This window comes from Poecilia reticulata, chromosome 23 (genome assembly GCF_904066995.2).
Source record: "Poecilia reticulata chromosome 23, P_reticulata-male-v2, whole genome shotgun sequence".
Classification (NCBI taxonomy): Eukaryota; Metazoa; Chordata; class Actinopteri; order Cyprinodontiformes; family Poeciliidae; genus Poecilia; species Poecilia reticulata.
Genome location: NC_088852.1, coordinates 3459113 through 3481262, shown reverse-complemented (window position 1 = coordinate 3481262; position 22150 = coordinate 3459113). Strand labels below are relative to the sequence as shown.

General features: G+C 36.4%; 4 protein-coding genes across 7 annotated transcripts; 3 read left to right on the top strand and 1 right to left on the bottom strand.

Moving 5' to 3' along the window:
- The first annotated feature begins 296 nt into the window (after positions 1–296).
- On the top strand, positions 297–8905 carry hcls1 (hematopoietic cell-specific Lyn substrate 1). Of its 2 annotated transcripts, none has more exons than XM_081603776.1 (16): positions 297–461; positions 990–1073; positions 1154–1227; positions 2842–2965; positions 3043–3153; positions 3627–3681; positions 3765–3875; positions 5101–5211; positions 5287–5397; positions 5481–5536; positions 6115–6184; positions 6265–6413; positions 7404–7532; positions 7597–7759; positions 7840–7905; positions 8586–8905. In XM_081603776.1, exons 2-16 carry the CDS (start codon positions 990–992, stop codon positions 8717–8719), a joined length of 1548 nt encoding a protein of 515 aa, XP_081459902.1. In that variant the 5' UTR covers positions 297–461; the 3' UTR covers positions 8720–8905. The 2 variants fall into 2 exon arrangements, with proteins under 2 accessions (XP_081459902.1, XP_008398566.1); XM_008400344.3 differs by having other exon boundaries at positions 302–461; positions 7837–7905.
- Positions 8883–12212, bottom strand: llph (LLP homolog, long-term synaptic facilitation factor). The gene is made up of 3 exons (XM_008400346.2): positions 12049–12212; positions 9963–10206; positions 8883–9251 (listed from the first exon to the last, which is right to left on the bottom strand). Exons 2-3 carry the CDS (start codon positions 10192–10194, stop codon positions 9088–9090), a joined length of 396 nt encoding a protein of 131 aa, XP_008398568.1. The 5' UTR covers positions 10195–10206; positions 12049–12212; the 3' UTR covers positions 8883–9087.
- Positions 12203–14394, top strand: pex26 (peroxisomal biogenesis factor 26). Its single transcript, XM_008400347.2, has 5 exons — positions 12203–12553; positions 12622–12762; positions 13608–13936; positions 14015–14155; positions 14226–14394. The coding sequence occupies exons 1-5, from the start codon at positions 12366–12368 to the stop codon at positions 14318–14320; spliced, it is 894 nt and encodes a 297-aa protein (XP_008398569.1). The 5' UTR covers positions 12203–12365; the 3' UTR covers positions 14321–14394.
- A 442-nt stretch (positions 14395–14836) lies between these two features.
- On the top strand, positions 14837–21455 carry usp18 (ubiquitin specific peptidase 18). 3 transcript variants are annotated; one of them, XM_081603778.1, is made up of 11 exons: positions 14837–15070; positions 15195–15390; positions 16265–16361; positions 16453–16592; positions 16661–16740; positions 16813–16947; positions 17844–17939; positions 18976–19137; positions 19214–19345; positions 19619–19662; positions 20724–21455. In XM_081603778.1, exons 2-11 carry the CDS (start codon positions 15276–15278, stop codon positions 20794–20796), a joined length of 1074 nt encoding a protein of 357 aa, XP_081459904.1. In that variant the 5' UTR covers positions 14837–15070; positions 15195–15275; the 3' UTR covers positions 20797–21455. The 3 variants fall into 3 exon arrangements, with proteins under 3 accessions (XP_081459904.1, XP_081459903.1, XP_008398565.1); XM_081603777.1 differs by having other exon boundaries at positions 15176–15390; XM_008400343.3 differs by having other exon boundaries at positions 14837–15390.
- The last annotated feature ends 695 nt before the right edge of the window (positions 21456–22150 follow it).

Genomic DNA, 22150 nt, shown 5'->3' with positions numbered 1-22150 from the left:
TTCTTGTGTTATTAGAACATAAAAGTACACAAGATGGTGCGTAGTTAAAAAAAAATGCGATACTCTAGTGTCTCCTAATGGTGTAATTGCATTACTACAATATAAATCACAACCTGCCTTGGTTTCAGTTCTGTTGGTAAAACTGAAGTAGCGACTCTTAAAATTTCCGAAGGTGTTTGAATGCACCATGTATAAAAGATGTGTTCTAAAAGTAAATGCGAACTACTGAAGCAGCAGCAAATATTTTTATTATGTGTTGCCGATATTGTGAACGATATAAAAATATAAATATTTAGATTTTTTTTTTTTTTTGGTTTTACTTTTTTGTACCTCTGCGCGCTCTCGTTTGCTGGATCCGCGTTCACGTGTCGCCCATCAGACGGTCTCAACCTGTGAAGACTCAGGAAAACTTTTACTGCAAAATCCGCCTCATCGCATCAAAACTGCGCAGTAACTAAAAGGTAAAGTCATATTTTTTTATTTCTTCTGCACTAACTGACTAAATCTGCAGCCATTTCTTTTAAAAATCATAAATGTTTCCGCCCTAATTAAGGAAGTAGCTCAATCATAAGCCAGTACACCGTTAATCCTAGTCAATGTAACAATTTATATCTTAAAGGTTTCTTAAATATGATAAAATAGCTCCAGAGGTGTCATGAAACATGTCAAATAAAGGTTAATCGTGTAAATATTACATATTTATGAGAATGAATGAACATAAGCTTGAGTTTGTCATGATCAGAATTTGCATGTCATAACAGCTTATAATATCAAAATTGTTCTGTTTGTTTAGACTTTTAGTTAAGAATCCAATAAGTCTGCACAGTAATGGTGAAGTGAAGCTTCAACTTCCTTTTTGGGACTTAATGGTTGCTCTTTGCTCTGTTTCTGCCCTGCAAAAAGAACTTCCACAAATAAGACTCATGTACAGAAACAGCAGCTTTAAACTGAGCTCTGAGTGTTAATGTTTGTGTGTTTCCTTCTCCCAGATGTGGAAGTCAGTGGTGGGCCACGATGTGAACGTGAAGGTGGCTGCAGAGGGGGACGACTGGGAGACAGACCCTGACTTTGAGGTACTGGATACTTCCTGGAGAGAGCACCAGTAAAAAAAAAAGGTTATTTTTCTGTAAACTTTGTTTGAAATGTGTTTCAGAATGATGTATCCGAGCAGGAGCAGAGGTGGGGGGCCAAAAGCATTGAGGGCTCCGGGCGCAAAGAGCACATCAGGTGAAGATATTTTTATCTTTGGTGGAAATTATGAGGAGAGTAAATACAAGTCTTAGTGGGAGTTGCATTACAACAGGAAGAGGAAGTAAGAGCGTGTTGTCAGACAGCGAGTCGCTCCAAATATGGGTAATAACAGATGACACAGAGGGCTAGAAAGAACATTAAACCAGTTAAATGCAAAGATTTTCCCTCATTAAACCACATATAAATAATGTTTAAAATCACTTCTGATGGAAATAATCAAAGATGCACCAATTGTTTGATTCTAATTACCAATATTTGTAAACTTCTGACCTGCCGAATGTTATTTTTGGTGATTTTTAACCTCACCTTAAGAACTATAGCTACTTTAAACCCTTATTTTCTTTCTTAATGTCTTGTTGATTTGAATAGATTTTCCACATTCACAATAAAACATTTGCAACGTACAAAATTTATGAACATACAGACTTTATGAACATCTCAATCTGTTGAAAGCCAAATCAATTGTTTTTTTAAACATTGTTCATGTATTTTATTTTTGATTTTATGCATTTAAACTTTCACAAAGTGTGGTGGAAAGTTGTGAAGTGGAGGGAAAATTAATCTTTTCAAAACTATTTTGTAAAAATGAAATATGCCGAGACGTTTTCATTCTGTTTAAATACCACTAATAATTTCCCAACCTCTGAACTCAAGTTGTAAAGCAAAGAAAAATAGATGACAGATTCTTCTCATATCTATCAGTTTCCTTCCACTTTAAAACTACTACCTACTTTGCATTGATTGGTCACATGAAATTCCAACAAAACACCTTGAAGGGGAACTATTGTGCAAAATTCACATTTTTGTATTTTTATTTGGGTTTCTACTGCTGCTAAAAACACCTTAAATAAATAATTTCATTATTTTTGGTGTCTTAACAATGAGCCGTTTCAAGAAACTCAAAGCAAGCAGCCCCGTTACCTAGCAGCCCCAGTAGAGTTCTGCCCGTTACCCAGCAGCCCCAGTAGAGTTCTGCCCGTTACCCAGCAGCCCCAGTAGAGTTCTGCCCGTTACCCAGCAGCCCCAGTAGAGTTCTGCCCGTTACCTAGCAACCCCAGTAGAGTTCTGCCCGTTACCTAGCAGCCCCAGTAGAGTTCTGCCCGTTACCTAGCAACCCCAGTAGAGTTCTGCCCGTTACCTAGCAACCCCAGTAGAGTTCTGCCCGTTACCTAGCAGCCCCAGTAGAGTTCTGCCCGTTACCTAGCAGCCCCAGTAGAGTTCTGCCCGTTACCTAGCAACCCCAGTAGAGTTCTGCCTGTTACCTAGCAACCCCAGTAGAGTTCTGCCCATTACCTAGCAACCCCAGTAGAGTTCTGCCTGTTAACTAGCAACCCAAGCGGAGCTCCACCGCGTTTCGTCAGCTGGGTAGTGGCTCTACTTTTGCCTTTACTGTTGGACCTCAAAATAAGCCAAAATCTCATTATCGAAGAATGATTTAGGCAAAATAATATACCAAATATGTTTTGTGTCGCCCATAGACCTTTCAGAACCCGTTGAAGGTGTGGTTGTAACATTCCAGAGTGTGAATACTTTTTTGCAAGGTGCTGCTCCTGAAAGCCTTTTCCGTTTCCATGTCTTTGGTTCCTACAGCGTCGCTGAGCTCAGAAACCGGGTCGCTGAGGAACACGAGCAGGTGAAGCAGAAGGATCAAACTCCCAAAGCGTCGTACGGATATGGAGGGAAGTTTGGTGTGGAGAAGGACAGGATGGACAAGGTTGACGGGTTTTATTTACCTTTCGGTCCCTCACACTCCGTCTCTGTCCTGCCGTCTGATCCTCGTCTTCTGTCCAGGTGGCTATGGGTCACGACTACGTGGCGCAGGTGGAGCAGCACTCCTCCCAGAAGGACATGGCGAAGGGATTCGGTGGGAAATTTGGTGTTCAGAAAGACCGTGTTGACAAGGTCAGGAAAGAAAATATTTCCCTCTTGACACGCTAGGGCTGGGCGATTAATGAATATATTGATTAATTTAATTTTTGTTTTTTGATGGTAGCACGCCCAAAGCAGACTTTTTGTTTTACAGCTTCTACTTATTACTTTGAATTCAGATCAACTACAATAAAATATTAGAGCAAGATTTATTTAATCAGGAGAATAAAGTCATAATATAAGTGAAATAATTAATAATAAATTATATGAATATTATTTATAAATAATTAATAATAATCATAGTTATTGCAACATATTTTAATTATCAATAGCAGCTCTTTGAAATGATTGTGCAAACACTGTCTGTTTTGGAAAAAGAACAACCACACAAACTGAGCTGGTCATTGCCAACTTTTTTTGAAACTTTTTTCTCATTGAAATTACTTTTTTTTTCTTGTAATCTTACGAACGTTTTTGTGGTAAAATTGCCTCTTCATTCTTTGCAGTCTGCCATGGGCTTTGAATATAAAGGGGAGGTGCAGCAACACACCTCTCAGAAAGGTTGGTTGGACATGTTGCTCATAAATATTCATTTGTTTCAGATCTTCAAGCTCCAGATTTAATTTTTTAATTCTCCACTTTAGATTACTCAAAGGGTTTTGGAGGGAAATATGGAGTTGATAAGGAAAGAGTGGACAAGGCGGCTTTGGGTTACGACTATAAAGCAGAAACAGAGAAGCATCAGTCACAGAAAGGTGGGTTTTATTTGTTTGGTTCTGTGGTTATGAAACCGATCCAGGTCCAATCAGAGGCTTGGTCTTAATCAGCAGGGGGCTCAGATCAGGGGTGAAAGTAGTTTTAAATTCTTGGGGGTATCATGACAATTATATATATATATATATATATATATATATATATATATATATATATATATATATATATATATATATATATATAATATGTGTATGTATGTATATGTATGTATGTGTATGTATATGTGTGTGTATGTATGTATGTATATGTATATGTGTATGTATGTATGTATGTATGTATGTATGTATGTATATGTATGTATATGTGTATATATATGTATATAGTATATATATGTGTATATATATATATATATATATATATATATATATATATAATGTGTGTGTGTAATTCTTGGGGAGTTTGAGTCTGTTGGATACCATTTTCAAACTTTTAATAAGAATGTTTAAACTGATTTGCCTTGGTATGATTCAATGAATTCACGTTTAAGGCTTTTATAATGAATTAAATCAATTCTGTGGTCAAATGACTTTGGATTAGTGCAGTATAGACACAGAATGTGTATTTTTTATTTCTAATATAGAAATATTTAAGCAGTGGGGAATCTAGATACAGCCGGAGAAGGATTTGAAAGTGTGAAGCCCAGAAAACAAAAAAGGTTAAGTCTGCCCTCTGCTGGACAGACACTGATAGAACAACTAAAAGTTCCATATTTGTCGTCTCCGACTATAACACGGTTTATGTGAATCTTAATCTTAAGAATCTGGAGTTTCATATCGCTTTCGCAGAATATATGGATAAGTAAATGGGATGGATATATATATATATATATATATATATATATATATATATATATATATATATATATATATATATATATCCTGTTTTATTTATTTATGATTGATAAATATAGATAGATGGATATCAGCGTCGCTAAACAAGCTGGTAGAAAAATAAGCTCGATGTCTTGCTGTTTTTTTTTAAATTTTATTACATATGTGAAATTAAATAAATAAATAAAACAAATTTACTCTTTACACAAATGATAAATAAAAACCACGCCTATGGAAATGACATAAGCTACTCAACTGCTTAAAACTACTTTTCTCCTGCTTCTGTCCGCCATTGTTACAAGAACCCAAATCAACCGTCAAAATAACCCTGCGTGATGAATCCATTACTTTTCCATTTGTGCTGTGATTCCCTCAGACTATGCCAAAGGTTTTGGAGGGAAGTACGGCGTGGAGAAAGAGAAGGTGGATAAAGCCGCCATGGGCTACGACTATAAAGGGGAAACTGAGAAGCATCAGTCCCAGAAAGGTGAATAAACTCAAAGTTAGCATCAAATACACAGTGATACCAGCATTTTCTCTTCACTTTATGCTTCACATTCAGATTACGCAAAAGGATTTGGTGGGAAGTACGGGGTTGAGAAGGAGAAGGTGGACAAAGCGGCGCTGGGATACGACTACAAAGGCGAGACGGATAAACATCAGTCCCAGAAAGGTGGGAAAAAATCAAAATGGATTCATTCCTTAAAAACCTCAAGTCTTCAGCTCAATAATCTGAAGAAATGTTCTTCTGTTTAGATTACGCTGCAGGTTTCGGCGGTCGTTATGGCGTTCAGACAGACCGAATGGATAAGGTTAGTGTCCAGGATTTAATCAATTAATCTGACATAAAACCATCAATTGAATAATAAAAACTCATAATAAAACATTAAAGTTTTAAATGCGGTATAGAAAGACACATGACCTTTTTAAAATCATTTTGTTCAAATTCAGAAGGTAAATAAAGTTCAGATGATGATGTCATTGTTTTACAAGCTTCTCATTGGTTAATTAAAAAAAACTAGTTAAATGAAGGCAACACCTAAAATACATTGCTTCCTTGCGTAATCAAAATAAAACACCCAAAATATCAGGAAGGCAACTGAGGACTTCAATAACATAGATTCAAACCCCACAGCATGATGCTGCCGCCACCATTTTGAACATTTCTCTTTTTCACTAATTACAGAAACTGAAACTCGTATGAAATAGATTTATTACACATGTTGTAAAACATTTCAGCCTCAGTTTCTTGTACTTTTTCTGATTTTTGCTCACAGATTATGAAAACCCACAACTCAGTGTTACCAAAAATTAGTTTCTATTCACATTGTCAAATATTTAAACCCAAATCTCCTAAAGAAAGTCTAATCTGACTGTTATGATCCTCCAGAGTGCAGCGGGATTTTCAGACATGGACTCCCCAACTTCTGCTTATGAAAAGACTCAACCTGTAGAGGCTTGTGAGTTCATTGTTCTAAATATAGCAGTAATTATTGGTGATGCTGTGCTTTAAGTTACATTTATTGTCTGATTTCTGCAGCAAGTGCAGGCGCTGGGAAACTGAAGGCTCGCTTTGAGAACATGGCGAAGGCTTCAGATGAAGAAAACAGGAAGAAAGTAGAAGAAGAGAGAGCAAGAAGACAAGCCAGAGAGAGCAGAGAGCGAGAGGAAGCCAAACGCAGGCAGCAGGTAGGCAAGATGGCCGCCCCACCGTCTTCAAATCTAACTAAAATGGTCTCGGTTAACTCTTCTTCATTTGTGTTGGTTTGTGCTGATAACTTTTCCATTTGTGCTGCTTTTGTTTGTAATGTAGCTCTGAAAGTTTAAAGGAAAACAGTTCAACCTTCCTCTACCCAAATTTTCTCCAATTAAACCAAACTTTTATATTAATATCTTTAAAATTATGGCAACACCAACAAAATTGTTACTTCATGAAAGTCTGACACCAATTTTGTTAGATTTTGAAGAAAAAATGGGTGGCAGGAAACTTTACTCAGGTCAGCGTTAGCTTGTTTAGCGTTAGCTTCCGCTAATTTTATTATGTGCTTAGAGTTAGTTTCCATAAATTTTTAAAATGTGCTTAGTGTTAACTTCCGCTAACTTTTTTGTTTCTGTTCATTTCTGTGGTTAGTGTTTTAACATTTGCTTCTGCTAATTTTGTGTGTTTAGCGTTAGCTTGCACAAATGTTTTAATGTGTTTAGCATTAGCTTCTGTAATTTTTGTTTATTCTTAGTTTCAACTTCCGCTAATTGTATTATGTGTTTAATAAGTTGATAGTGAATTTAACTGTTGCTAATAACGGCTCCATTACGACCATGGCAGCCATTTTGAAAAATGTCCACCAGAAAAAGAAAACACAGGATCAAGAGTATATACATGATTTCTGTGGTTCAAATGTGTAGACTAATTGGACACCAAACCCGTCTAATTGGCTATACTAGTGCAAAAAATGAATCTCCATGACAACCATGGTAGCCATCTTGAAAAATCAAAGTATTATCAGTAAATATATGTTCAAATATGTGTGGTTTGACATCAAAAGTATTTATCTGTGATGAACATTGGCACTTGAAAAATAAAATTACTTGGGGGTGGGGGAGGAGGGAAGGCCGCCATCTTGAATTTTCATTAAAGCTAGCCACTGGAATCCTTTTTAGTAATCGATTTGTTTCTTTAAGGAGGAGGATAGTTGGAAACAGGAAGTCCATCCTCCTCCTGCTCAGGAGGAACCGACGTACGACAATCCGCCTGTAGAAACCCACCGAAACGTCCCAGCGGTCCCAGAAACGCCTAAACCAGAACCAGAGGTAAATTCACATTCAGACGTTTCTGCAGTTTTACGGCAGCCTAACGTCTCGTTTTCACCTCCAGGGGGACGAGTTATACGAGGAGCCTCCAGACTTGCCTCCACGCTCAGACTATCTCCTGGAACCGGCGGACCCTCCTCTGCCGCCGCGGTCTGCCGCCGTGGACGAAGAGGAGGACGGCGGGGATTACGAGGAACTGAGCGAAACACCTGCTCCTGAACCAGAAGGTGCGTCTCCGACCAGAGCTCTGCAGGAAGAATTTCTCATTCGGATTTTCTCACCTAAGCATAATTTCTGCTCACAGAAGACGGCGGCGTCTACGAGGACGTGTCGGCCGGCCAGAGGGCAGTTGCAATTTATGACTATGAAGGAGGTAAGACGTCCTCTGCAGTTCACAAACTGTGAAACTTAGATTTGGGCTTTTAATGATTTATTTGAGCCGTTTAGTTTGGGATGATCACTGTGGTTTTACTCCTCCTCCTTTTTTCACACGAGGATACAAGAACCTAACTTGGCACTTACTTTTTTGGAAATAATTCAAGATGGTCGTCAAGCAAAATTAATTTTTTCACTACATCTGCCAATATTTATCACAAATTAATACTTTTGATGTCAAATCACACATGATTGAACTCAGAAATTATCATTACTGATCATACTTAATTTTTCGAGATGGCTACCCTGGTTGTAATGGAGGAAATATGTTTAATTTGCTAAATAAGAATCATATCTCTGTTATCACACAACTGCTAAACACATGAAAAACAAACTAGCACAAAGCTATTGCTAAATGTTAGAAAAAAATTTGCAGAAGCCAAATGTAAACCACTAAATACATTAAATAATTAGCAGAAGCTAATGCTAACCTGCTAAACATATTTAAAAAACATTTCTGGTAATAAATAGCTAAAAAGGATCAGAAACTGTGGCCATCTTGAAAAACATTTATCAAGTGTCTAATGGTGAAAAGTAAAAAAGTACGACTGAGGTGAGCTTGAACATTTTACCGTCTTTCCTAACGAATTAAAGCCCGACGGTTCCGTGTTTCCACAGAGGCGGACGACGAGATCTCCTTCAACCCCGATGATGTCATCACCAACATAGAGATGATCGACGAGGGCTGGTGGAAGGGCCAGTGTCACGGCCGCACCGGTCTCTTCCCATCCGCTTACGTCCAGCTGCAATAGCCGGTTTTTGCACACGCTTCCCTTTAAAATCCAACATTTTATCAACTCTAACTACTTTGTATTTATCCAAGCATTTTTTGCTAATAACGCAACATTTTAATGCTTTTTAATGAGAATCTCAACGGGACTCGGATCCTCAACTTCAATCAAAGACAATAAAGCATTTTTTAAGGTTTGAAACGTTTATTTCTGCCATCAGACGGATGATTTCCATATTTAGAAAGTTCCAGTGCTACAAACGGAGCAAACACAATCTTCCTCTGATGATCTTCTGTCAACAAAAGTTAACTCATAAAAAGTTGCTGTCCTGTAAGAACAGATGCAGAATTTCCCCAAGTCTCTGAAACAAACAAACCGCCTCGCTTCCTTCACCAGGCGATTCCCTTCTTCTTCTTCACTTTGCCTGTTTTCTTGGTCACGCGTTTGGCCTTCATTTTCTTGGCCTGCCGCTGGCTCATCCACGCCGGGTACTGTCCGTGTTCGTCCAGCAGCGTCGCCTTGCTGCGCCTCGCATCCATCTCCATCTTCCCGTCTAAAAATGCAGCAGAAAATACTCAACTGTCACATATGTGCCAGAAAGAATCTAAAATCACTAAAAATATGTATTTTTTACACACTGAACAAAAAGCTAAGCATTATTTAAACAGCTAAAGTAATTTAGTTATTTTTTATTTTGTAGGAATAGGATTATAGATCTAAATCTTCAAATGGTTTTTCCTTAAAATGAAAGTGCTCATTATTTTGAGGTCTTTTGAACTGAAAATAAAACCAGGATTTTTATAACTTTCTAACTTAATCTGTCAGTCTTTGTTTGAAAACTCTTCCTGTATTTAGACAAACTTTAATACATTAATTAAAAGCTGATTTGCACCAATGTTCACTTTAAAGTTTAAGGCGATGAGTAGGTCTGGTCCTAGTTACTATGACAACAGAAGTAAACAAGAAGGCTTGGAGAACATCATGTTGCATCATTTTAATGAGTAGATTTTGATTCAGAAATGTGCAGTTTTGTCCTAATTTATTTAATTTATTCTTGAATTTATGTTGGTGAGGCCACACAAATTTCCTTTTCCTTCTTTTTGCACAACAACGTTTTTTCTGAACTTCAACATCCAGATAGTTGAGGCGTTTTTAGCTCAACCCGATTTGAAAGCAGGATTTTGCTTAAAACCCATAATTTAATAACTTAATCTGTTAACTGCAAACAGATTAACCGGTTTTGACTTTCATCTCTCCAACTCACCGTCCTCCTCCTCTTCCTGCTGCTGCTGCTCTGACATTTCAACGTCGCTCTGCTTCGTTATCTTGTCGGCTGGAATCACCGTGGCGACGTCCTGCAGGTCGGCCATGTCCGCTCCTCCTTTCTTATCCAGACTCAGAGCCTGTTTGAGTCGAGCCAGCTCCTTCGGAGCGTTTTTCTTCCTCTTCTCCGCCCGCATCTTCCGCTTCCATTTGCTACGAAGACTTTTGGCCATTTTCAGGAGGAGCTAAAAAAAAAGAAAAATGTAAATATCTTAGTTCACTTGAAATAAGAAAAAAACTAGGAGTCAATTACTTCTTAATACTGATTTAAAATATGTCCATATTATAAGATGTTTTCATGGGAAAAATGGCATTCTGTGGTGTAAAGGAAGAAACTGTTAATTTTTTTTCTGAGTTTTGTAATATTCAGTTAGAGAAAATATTTCAATATTTAAGTTTCAAAGTAAAAAAATCCTGATTATCCTCAGTCAGAGGATTCTTCACAACCACTGTAATACAGACTGCTACAGGAGTAATACAGACTGCTTTACCCACTAACTTGGCATTAGTAAAGTATTTCATACTGAATTGAATCTAAAGCTGCTACAACGCATTAGGACCACTTTGGGTTGACAAAAAGAGGTTCATTTCCACCAAAAATACTCAGAAATTACCAATTTTTCAAGTTTTTTTCTAGAAAATTCTAAGATTAATTTCTACATTTTTGAAGGTTTTTTCCAAATAAATTTTGACTTTTTAAACAAGTTTTTTTTTTTTTTAAGAAAATTGTTGATCAATTTAAAAGCTTTGCCAGAAATTTACTTCTTTAAAAAAATTATATTAAGAAATTATTGTCTTAAAACAAGTTCATATCTTGTTAAAAAGTTACTTGTATAATTTTAAGTGTTAAAACTGGGCAATGAATACTTTAAGATCTCGTGTTTTTGCAGTGAACACAGTAAAAACAACATCATGTGTATTATCCTCACTTCAGTCTGATACATTGTTTTCATTTGATGATGAAGCTTTTATTATGTGTATTTTTGCAGTTTAAACATTTCAGATTGCAAAACAAATTTGACAGAAAACCACAGCTAATAAAAATGCAGAATTAAAACAGTGATTTATTAAAGGAACAAAAACATCCAAACCAACTCGTCCCTGTGTTAAAATGTAAATTAGCCATAATTGTTTTGTTCAGTTTCACTCAGCCTTGATTATTCCCAGATCTATAGATACTTAATTTGGTGTAATGAAGTAGGTTAAAAGCTTTTTTGAGCCACTTAAATGTTTGATCTTTCCCTTCGAGAAAAAGCCAATGTTTCTCCTGGTGGAAAACATTTCTTGAAATACTGTAAAGCAACAAGTTTGGATTTGGAGATGAAAATATTTTTTGACGATTTTCATTTAAAAATCGGGGGGAGAAAAAAAAAACACATTTTCAAGTTTAAGAGCCCATGGAATCCAAGTGCAGCAATTTACAAGCAACTTTGCACAAAACTGATTAAAATGACTGCTGCTAAAGTATTTACAATATTTTTTTCTTCTGCTTTGGAGGCCCAATAAAGTTTCAATTTAAAGGTTTTTAAGACATCTCAAAAGTTTGCGCCGGTTTCTTGAGAAAGGAGGAAGTTTAAACATCTCTTGTATCAATAATAATGAACAAGGATTGTATCCCCGACTCTAACATCTCCATATGACCAAGCAGGGATTAAATGATGTGGTAACAACTGATGATGCGACCATCACATACATTTTATTTTAGGTTTTTGATACGTTTCCAATTTACCCTTACAGCCGCTCCGAAATAAAGTCTAGAAGTGCCTCTGTTCTAACCCACACGTCACATATGGATAGAAAATAAACAAAATAACATTAATTTGTGCGGTAACCATTACATAAACGACACAAACGGTGAAAATAAAATAAAATAAATAAATCTTGTAGTATTCAAGCCAGCTAGCTGCTAAAGTAGCATTTTTGCTAACCGGACGTTTTGAAAACTAACTTAAAAAGCCTCATCGCTTCAAAATAAACTGACCAAGTCATAAACTAGTAGGGCATGTTCCAGAACAGCGGTTACTTACAGTTAGTTTATAATTCCAGCTCTAAACGTGCGCCCTGCGACAGAAACACGTTGCTCTGTTCACATACGGAACAGTGAAGGAAGCTCGAACGTGATTGGCTGCGTCAGACCTACTGAAGACGGTGGCAGTTGATTGGCCGTTAATCCCGGAAGTTCCGCTCATTTCAATTTGTCAACAAACGGATGCAAGTGAGCGAAGTATTCCTCTGTTAAATTAGATAAAAGTAAATAATTTTATTTATTTATTAAGTGCTAGTTAGCAGTTGCTTCTGGAGCTGTGAACCGAACTTCTGCAGTTCATAAACACAGACGAAGTTCATGACAGCCGAGATCGGTTCAATCCGCCGTTCTCGGTTCAACCCGCCGTTCTCCTGCTCTTCACCGAAGCTTTTCCACATGTTGGACTCCGCTGCAGAGCTCATGATGGTCCAGGGCGACTTCCAGGGGGCTTTTGATGCCTGTAACGTGGGTCTGGAGAACCTGGGGCGCCTGGAGCCAGAAGACAGGTGAACCGCCGCGTTGTGTCCCAGCTGCTCTGCGTGTTGTTCGGGTTAGCAGCGAGTTTTCTCTGCAGGTCTGACGAGATAAAAATTGGATTCTGCATTCTGGGGATCCAGGCGCTGGCTGAGCTCAACCAGTGGCGGGGGGCTTTTTCCTGGGTCCTGCAGCACTACGAGCAGCAGGAACATGTCCCTGCTAAAATCATGCAGCTGTGGTAAGGATTACTATGTTTTTAAATTATTTATATACTAATTTTCTCTGTTTTATGTTTTCTATTTTGTATGTGTTTCTATTTAAAAAGCGCACTGTTCGTTATTTTTTTACATTTTAAGTATTTTTGCATGGTTTTTACATTTTTTATATATATAAAGTTAATAGAATACAAAATATGTTTATTGTTTAATCTTCTATTTTTAAATAGGTTTTAAAAAAATACATATATATATTTTATATTATCTTTTTCTAAGTGTATTTTTAAAATAAAAAATAAAGCATTTTCTAATTTCAAAGAAGGAACATTCGTTTTGATGTTTTTTTCTACTTTTAGTTTTTATATAAAAGAAATAACATTAATTAAAAATGGAAAAATATTTTAAGATGAGTTTTTATTATAATAATTTTTTCTATTATAATTGTTTATTTAAAAAATAGTGTGATCGTTTTATGAATTTTAGGATTACTTTCTTTTTTGTATTTAAATAAAAAATTCAGGCATTTTTTAAAATGTATGAAAGCTCTGATCAAATTTGATTGTAAACAGCTGTTTAAAAGAAATTAAAATATTTTTAGCAGCACGTGTAAGTCTTTCTGTGTTTTATTTTAATTAACATCCTGATTCACCTGCCATTTTTTAAAAAGCATTAAAATTTAATAAAATACAACTGAGTAAGAAAATTAAAAGAAACTTGAAATATTAAACCCTAAATATGTGTTTCGCTATACGAAGTAAATCCATTGAAATCACATTTATGTCTTTTAAAAATTCTTGTCATGGATCATTTTAAAATAAAAATAATGTCATTATTCTGTGTGAATTGTGATTTTGGCTCTGTGGTCCAGCATCCTCCTCTACTCCAAGGTCAAGCAGCCTGCTGTGATGCAGCAGGCGACCCGGGCTTGGCTGCACAACCCGCAGAACGTCCGGGCCGCCGGGTTCCGGCTGGTGGCGGAGCTCTACCTGCTGCACATCCTCCTGCCGCTCGGACAGCTGGATGAGGCGCGGGAATTCGTCAGCAGTGACTTTGGATGCAGCACCTTCACAGAGGAGCAACGGCGAAAAGCTTTGGACGTGGTGGAAGAAAAGAGTCGACAGAATCAAGAAGACCCGATCGACCCAGAAGAAACTCCAGATCCTGGGGCTGGACAGTCACAACCGGACTCAACTCGGAGTATTTTACTTTAATTATGTTTATGAAACACAATAAATGGGGACAACAGCATCTGATCTGACTGAGGATGTTTTGCAGGGTCTTTACTCCATAAAGTTGAAGCCGTGTTCAGGACGTTTTACAGAAAGTGCTTGAGGTCCGGGTCCGACTCATCCCCTCTGCAGAAACTCCTCCTGGCCGCCATTCTTCTCTACATGCTTCTCTTCAGATTGGACTCAGGTTGGAGGAAATTCTGCTGCTCGTTTTCATTAAACCGTTTCGATTGTTGACCGTTTTGTTTCCTCTGCAGCTTTGCCGTCGTCCTACATGTGGATTGTCAAACTTCTTCAGCTGATCAAGCAGACGTGGAGAGCGAAGTTCACGTCATATCGCCCTCTGGTGTAGAGGAGGAAACTGCACCTTTATTTAATGAGTTTTGCAACATTCTGTTAGGTTGATTAAATTAAGAAAATATTTTACTATTTGTTGCATTTTGTCTGTAAATTAAACATTTATACTTGCTGCGGAAATCCTGAGCATTCTCGTTATCAACAACAATGTCTTAAGTCAGAGGACTCTTCAGAACCACTGCAACACTAACTGCTACAGGACATCCTTAAATTTCTCTTTAGTAAAGTACTTTGTTCTGAATTGAATCTTGAGATTTTGAGAACAATCTCAGAAATTTTCTAGAAAAACCTGGACATTTCTGAGTGAAGAGTTGAAAATTTGCTAGAAATAAAAATAACTTATTAAACTTAGAAATGTTCTGGAAGAAACAGATTAATTCAGAATTTCTTTCAACAGTTAAAAAACAACAGCATAGATTTAACCTCAAATTTCAGATTTTCTCTTGCAAATTTTTTTTTTTTTTTTTCAAACCCAGAAATTTCCAGGTGTTTTTCTAAAAAAAAAATCTCAGATCAATTTCAGATTTTTTTTAACGAATATTTACTCCTATTTTCTACAATGTCCCTGATAAAAAGCTCTTTCATAAGTTTTCCTCCTTAAACATCAACTCGGCTCATCTGGTTCCGGTTATCTTCCATTTCCCCTCAGAGGGAAATAAACTCAGTTTTTTTGGCTGCACAACCCGCAGAACGTCCGGGCCGCCGGGTTCCGGCTGGTGGCGGAGCTCTACCTGCTGCACATCAGGTAGAACATCCAGTTTTCCACATCACGCGTGGATGTGGGCTGGTTCATCACCAGAACATCCAGCAGCGTGACCGGTGGTCATAATGTTTTGCCTGATCGGCGCAGGTTTAAGTTTCGTTTTCAGGGAAGCGAAGAAGAACGAAAGTATCGCAGCTGATGTTGACGGACCGGACACGGAACCCAGCTGATCCACAGAACCCAGCTGATGGTTTTCTGGTTCGGAACCTCCAACCGAACCGAACCGATGTCCGTTCCGAACCCTGTGTGGATAACCGAGCAGTTTGTGAGACTCAGCTGTTTTCTGGGTCTCAGGGAGTTCGGTAAGTTCTGCGACCTGGCAGAAATGCGAAGGTTTAAAAACGGAGGAAAAACTATTTTAAAGCTTAATTTGATTAAATGTGGCTTGTTTTTTATTGTAAAAACTCGTTTAATGTCACTTTAAATAACCGAAATATGTTTTTACTTATGAATAAATTCGCTGTTTAGACCTTTGAAAAAACATCAAATAATCTGAACTGTGGAGGTTTTTTGACCTGCTCGAATTTTCAGAATTGTTTTTATTCAGGCATATTAGAGGGCAGCACAACTATCCACAACATGTCCAAGTAGATTTAAGCTGAGACTTTGACTAGGCCACTGGTTTTCTTCAGAGGTGACCTGCTGGTTCTGATCCAGTTTGGAGAATCTGGACTGGGATTTCATTTTTTTTTTTTTTTTTTTTACAAATTTGAATGAAAAAACAAAACGGGAGGAAAAACATTTCAGTCGTTCTTCTATGAATTAAATGTTCAGTCTTTCATTGCATCCTTCCTTCATCCCTCCTTTCCTTCCTTCATTCTTAGCGTCCTTTTGTTTACTTTCTTTATTTCCTCGTTTATTTTCTCCATTCCTTATTTTTTTCTCTTTAATTTTTCCTTCCTCTTGCCGTTCTTCTTTTATTTCCTTTCGTCTTTCTTCCTACTTCGTGTCTTATTCTTTCCTTCCTTCTTTCCTTGCATCTTTCTTTCATTTCCTTCCATCCTCTCTTCTTTCCTTCTTCCTAATTTAATCAACACGTTATTTTCTTAATTTTGGTCATCCAGAAAAACAAAATAAATCTTTAAAAACACCAGTTTGACTTTTAACTGTCAAAAAGAACAAATTAAATCGAGAAGAAAAACTGTAATATGGTAAGTTTGTGTTTTCCTCCGTCAGAGATGAGAGGCCTCAGTAACCACCGTCTGTCCTGCTGTGTCAACACTTTGCTGCAGACCCTCAACGCCACCTGGGAACTAGCAGACATATTAGAAAAGTGAGTAAATTAACAGTAAAATTGTGAGCTGATAAGCTAATGTTAGCTTATTAGCTTTAAACGGAACGTGTTTGTATGATTTTACTTTAAGGTGGAAACCCGCCGGTGGGAGAGCGGAAGATAATGTTCCCTTCCAGTTAAAGCGAGTCCTGAAGATGATGCAGGAAGATCTTCCTCATCCCGCTCCTCATCAGGACTTCCTCCACTGCTTGGACCGAAACCGCATCCGGCGTAAGACACCCATCTTTGCACCGCAGAGGTCTCACTCTGATCACCTTTTAACGCTCCTGTTTTTGCAGTGAGTACGCAGCACGACGCAGACGAAGTTTTCTTATCCATTCTGGATTTCATTCAGCTGCAAATGGATGAGCGAACTCTGGTCGGGATTCATTCTCAGATTTACCATTTAATACTTAATCTAGACAGGATTTAATTTCTTTTCTTCTTCCAGGCTCTTGAAATCCAGAGTTTGTATAAGATTTCAGTGGAAACACAGGTGCAATGTTTGCAGTGTAACAACGTTCAAACGCGGAACAGTCACCTGCTCAGCCTGCCGCTACACATAAAGGAAGACCGAAACTCTCTGGTGTGTTTTCTGTTGTTGCTCTTTAAAGATTGGCGATACTAAAAATAAAATTTAATTCAACATATCCACATATAAAACGTTACACTCTTTATAAACAACCTTAAGTTTAAGGAAGTTCTAAATTTGTCGTATAACTACCTAGCTTCATTGCAAGTTAGCTAACGGCAGCAGCTAGCTTTATTGCTAAGCTAATGCTAATTGGTATGTATAAGCTAAAGTGACAACAATAATACATATATATTTTTAAAGCATACTAGATAAAACTCAAACATTTTGAGATTGATGTTGCAAGCTTGGAAATTTATTTTAAAGGTCAAAAATTTGGAACAAATGGCTATAAAAAGTCAAAAGATGAAAATCTGACTTTCAAAACAAACATTTTAGAGCCTTTTCTCAAAATTTTCCCAGTTTAATATCAAACTTTTAAAAATAATTGTAGCAAACTTTCAACTTTTGATACTCAAAAATATAGTTTTTTTTCTAGAGAATTTGAGACTAATCTCAAAATTTGATATTTTTCTAGCAAATGTTTTACTTTGGGCTCACAAACTTCCCAATTTTTATAGCAAATTTCTGAGATTAATCTAAAAATTTTAAAGTTTTTTTATAGCAAGTTTCTGAGTTTTCATATACTACTGCCTTTGTCTAATTTCATGACTTTATTATTATTTAAAATATTTTTTTGCTAGAGTTGAATTCAGAATCCAAATAAATAGAAGTAAAACAAGATGGCCACCCACGGTTTGCTGACGTCACTCTGAGCTAAAACACAAGAAGAGCATTAGTGGGAAAAAAATCCAGATTTTCAAAAGAATGAACTCTCGAAAAACCAAAACATCGATTAATCAATAAATCCATTGTCAGTTTATTCGACTCCTGCTTGAACTCTTTTTCAGAAGGACTGCATGATCTCCTTCTTCGAGCAGCAGGAGCTGCGGGGGATTGACTGCTGCTTTTGTGCACAATGTGAAGCCAAGACGCCAACCAAACAGGTCAGGATGGGTTTCAAAACAAACAAACGAAGAACTAACGAGTCAAAGAAGATGAAGCATGGAGAGAAAATACAAAAATTAGAAGTTAATGTTCTGATGATTTGAAGGACTACATGAAAAAACATTCAAAAAATAATTATAAAAGCTAAGCTAACTTCTATGTGGTTCATCAAGTTTGCGTGAAAGCAAAAAAAAGGTTTGCGTGAAAGCATAAGTTCACTGTAGTTACTTAGCATAAAAGCTACTTTTCTGATGGCTTTTATGCTAGCAGGAAATTCTGTGGGTTATTTGAAAGTACTTGTGAAAAATGTGCTTATTCACGTAATGTTATTTATATTATATAACGAAAACAGTGAAAATGTTTTGACGGTCTGTTGCTAGGTAGAACGGAGACACGCGGAGAGGGGGGGCGGGAGGGGGATTTGGATACGGCAAGAGACTAGGGCGCAGCGATGCTGTGGATTTTACTCAGAGTGTTTCGATGGGTTTTTTAGACTATAAGTGAGTTAGTTAGAGTTCGTGGCGTGTGCAGGGTTAGTAGTAGTTTTGCTAGCGATCGCCGCATGGCTTCATAGCGAGCTCTGACGCACTGAGAAGAGAACGAATGCGCGCCGGGATGGCCATTTAGACCTCGACGTGACCCAGGAAACTGGGAAGCGCCATTTGAAACGCTATTGGCTGCCTTTTAGAAAGCAGCCAATCAGGGAGCGTGGTTTATTTTCCTTGCTGCTGATTGGCTGAACCCTTTGGGGCAGAGACATTAGCGGATATTAGCTTCTGTTAGCCAGAGCTAACATGGTTTTCTGTGCGTATTTGGTGTTTTAATTATTAAAACTAGCAGTTACCTTTGTTTTGATTTATAAAAACATGAATTGGTTACTTTTAGGTATTTTGGTTGTGTTAGTTTTAAGTGATTTCTTGATATTTCAGGTCTGACAGTTTTCAGGTCTGTTTAGTTTTTAGGTAAAACTCGCTGTCTTGATGTCTAATTCTGTTTCAGATAAACTAAAGTGGTCCCTCTAAATCTGCTTTTCAGGGTGTCAAGCTTTGCTCTCTGCCTCAAATCTTGTGCATACAATTGAAACGCTTCAGAAATATACATGGATTCACCCACAAACTCAACTGCAGAGTCACTTTCCCAGAAAAAATCAACTTCTCTGAGCTTCAGAGGGAAACGTTCTCTTCAGGCTTCACCCAGGTACCTGACTTTTCTGCTGAGTATCTGGATATTATAGTTTTTTTTTTAAATTAAAAAGTTTTTGTTTTCCTTGCAGAATGACTGCAGGTATATTTTATATGCTGTGGTCGTGCATTCTGGCGGTGCAATGTTTGGACATTACACTGCTTATGTCCGCCACAGAGTGAACCACCGCTGGTTTTATGCAGATGACAGCCGTGTTTCTCATGTACGTTTAAATCTGTCTCATTTCAATGAAGCTTTTATAAAAACAGACATGAATACAATTATTTTTATGATTGAATCATATAAAACCAAAATGTGTGTTTTACCTTAAGCTAAAATTATAGAGCATAAACAATTCATAACATTTAACATAAATATATAGGTTTATAATATTCTCTTTGCATGCTCAAGTTGTAGATCTTCTTTTAAAAATTATTTCAGATTTCGGTGCAAACCTGTGATTAAATCAATATCTTATTTTCTTGGTAACTTGCAGTCATCTTGGGAAGATGTGCAGAAAACTGATGGAAGTTCCTACAGGTAACTGTCTCATAAAGTTTTGTTATGTTCTCTATTTAAGAACGCATTTTATAAAATATTAGATATTATTCTCATTACTGTTAATTGATAAAGTTGCTTAATTAATGATTCAAAGAAATCTAAACAACTGAGTGCTAGCCTAACTGCTAGCTTAAACAGAACCATGATGTGGATTCAGGTTCTATTTTACTGTTCTCTTCTTTAATGGTAGATACATAATAAACATTCTAAATGTTTGTAAATTATAATTCTTTTTGATATTATTCTTCCAAAGCTATTAAAACAATTTATTTCCCAGCATCTTGAAGTAGCTACTTGTTCTACAGTGCTACTGCTAGCTTGTACAGCTAGCATGAAGGTTGGTTTAAACAGAATCAATAAATTGACGTGTAGATTCAGTGTTTATTTTTATTCTATTTTATTGCAGTTATTTGCCTTAGTTGTAGCCAGATCACAAAACTTATTCATAAAACAACCTTGTTACTTTTGATGCTAGGAATTTCTAAAGTACTTTTATAACTTCCAAAATTAGCTAGCTTTGTTATAAGGCTAATGCTAACTTGTCTAATAATAACAATGGGAATCTAGGTAAAGTATAAATAATGGCATTACTGTTGATGCTACGTCTTATTTAAGTTTTAAAATGGCAGTTTTCTAACTTTATGCTACAGCTAGCTCTACTGCAGTGCTAACACCAGCGATGCACATGTTCTTAAACACGAATAATAAATTGATTCATTTTCAGACATTTTTATTTCTGTCATCTAAAACAGTTGAAGGTCTGACATGTTTTGTTGTCTCAGCTATTGTTTATGGAAAAAGCTAGTTAGCTTAGCTTTTATGCTAAAGAACCAGTTTTGTATTCCTTCCAGTTCCTAAATCAGAAAACATAAGGGTTCTTTTTGCTATATTGGAATATTTTATTACTTAAGAACTTTATTCAATATTTAATCAATAGAGATGTTTGCCAGACTTTCTTCTTATTATTTTTTGAGTGCTAAAAAAAGGAAATCCAGTTTTGTTGTTCCTCTGAAATCAGTTTATTGTTTGTGTATTTTTAGAGGGACTGCATATATGCTAATGTACAGAAAAGATCCAAAAGAAGTCGACCAACTACCGGATCTGTCCGGCTGAAGCAGTAGAAGAGGAAACGTATGCAACATAGGAAATTATAAATTATTCACAAAGGATTTGTGGTGTTTTTATTATCTCTGGTGACAGATTATATTTGTTAAATGTTGTTAACCATTTAAGGAAGCTTGTCAGGATTGTAAACACACCAGCATTTTATGACAGAGGCCAGAAGATGGCGCTCCAGCATTAAAGTATTAAAGTATGGGCACGCAATAAGACTCATTTTGGTGTTTGAAGGGTTAATATGCATTTTGATATTTTATTTTCTGATTAAATACATTTTATTTAAATTTCTTTTGATCACACAAGCTTTATTTTATCCAGTATTGTGAAAATGATTGATAATTAAACACTTTAAAGGTTAACAAGTTATTGAAAAAGCATAAAAACTGGTGCTTTTTCACCTTTTAGTAATTTATACCTGACTTTATTGGGTGAAAATAAATATTAGTCTGTCCCAGATTTTATTGTTGGAAATCTCTGCTGCTTGAAAATAACTGTAATATGCAGTAGATTTGTATTTTTTTGCTTTTCTCACTTTCGTGGTTCCTCAGGGATCCATGTTGGGTTCACTGCTTTACGTTTCTACATGCTTTCTCATCACTCTGTGATTAATATTCAGATCAATTTACAGAATTAATGTTGCAATAAAAATCCATGTTGAAATGAACAAAAACCTGCCTAAAGTTGAACTTTGTTACTTTAGAAGACGCTTCTCTGATTTAGGATTTGGATGATTTTCTTTAATATAAAATATTAGGCAATTACGGTTATTCAAACTATTTTTGGATTAGGTCAATGATGAATGTTTAAGGGAAGTTATTGTTGCTGAAAAGTTAAGGGACATTATTGTTGTCAACAATAACTTGTTTTAGATTGTTGTGGAGCCAATCTGAAACAAAAGCAGTTTTATCTTATTGGCTGTTTTTTACAGCATTGTTGTCAAAAATAATTATTTTAATTGACATGTTGTTAATTAACAATATGTTTCATGGCATGGAAAATTACCCCCCCCCCCTTCCCATTTTATTTATTTTTTAGCAAATATAGTAAAAGTTCATTCTATGGAGCTAAATTGGGGCCATAAAATGTGATCAAGACTTGTTTTTAAAACAAAAAATAATTTGAATCTGAAAAATTTATTGCAAACAAAAAATATTAAAGTTCAAAACTTTTCAGATTCAATGTTTTTTCCTGTTTCAAATCTTGTTTTTCTGTTTTAAAATAATATTTTCATTTTCAAATCTTTTCTTTTCTGTTCCTTTTTCTTCAGTTTCAAAGGAAATTATTGAGTAAACATTATGGCCTCAATTTAGCTCCATAAATTGCCTAAAAAGAAAACTCTTCTGTTTTA

Excerpts from the sequence above, each read along its gene's own strand:
- usp18 (XM_081603778.1), top strand. The coding sequence starts at position 15,276 with ATGGTTTTCTGGTTCGGAACCTCCAACCGAACCGAACCGATGTCCGTT. Across the intron at positions 16,948-17,843 it reads AGGAAGACCGAAACTCTCTG|AAGGACTGCATGATCTCCTT; the intron begins GTGTGTTTTCTG and ends ACTCTTTTTCAG. Across the intron at positions 19,663-20,723 it reads ACTGATGGAAGTTCCTACAG|AGGGACTGCATATATGCTAA; the intron begins GTAACTGTCTCA and ends GTGTATTTTTAG.
- llph (XM_008400346.2), bottom strand. The coding sequence starts at position 10,194 with ATGGCCAAAAGTCTTCGTAGCAAATGGAAGCGGAAGATGCGGGCGGAG. Across the intron at positions 9,252-9,962 it reads GCAGGAAGAGGAGGAGGACG|ACGGGAAGATGGAGATGGAT; the intron begins GTGAGTTGGAGA and ends CTGCATTTTTAG.
- pex26 (XM_008400347.2), top strand. The coding sequence starts at position 12,366 with ATGACAGCCGAGATCGGTTCAATCCGCCGTTCTCGGTTCAACCCGCCG. Across the intron at positions 13,937-14,014 it reads ACAACCGGACTCAACTCGGA|GGTCTTTACTCCATAAAGTT; the intron begins GTATTTTACTTT and ends GATGTTTTGCAG. Across the intron at positions 14,156-14,225 it reads TCTCTTCAGATTGGACTCAG|CTTTGCCGTCGTCCTACATG; the intron begins GTTGGAGGAAAT and ends TTTCCTCTGCAG.
- hcls1 (XM_008400344.3), top strand. The coding sequence starts at position 990 with ATGTGGAAGTCAGTGGTGGGCCACGATGTGAACGTGAAGGTGGCTGCA. Across the intron at positions 5,212-5,286 it reads GAAGCATCAGTCCCAGAAAG|ATTACGCAAAAGGATTTGGT; the intron begins GTGAATAAACTC and ends CTTCACATTCAG. Across the intron at positions 7,760-7,836 it reads ACCTGCTCCTGAACCAGAAG|AAGACGGCGGCGTCTACGAG; the intron begins GTGCGTCTCCGA and ends TTCTGCTCACAG.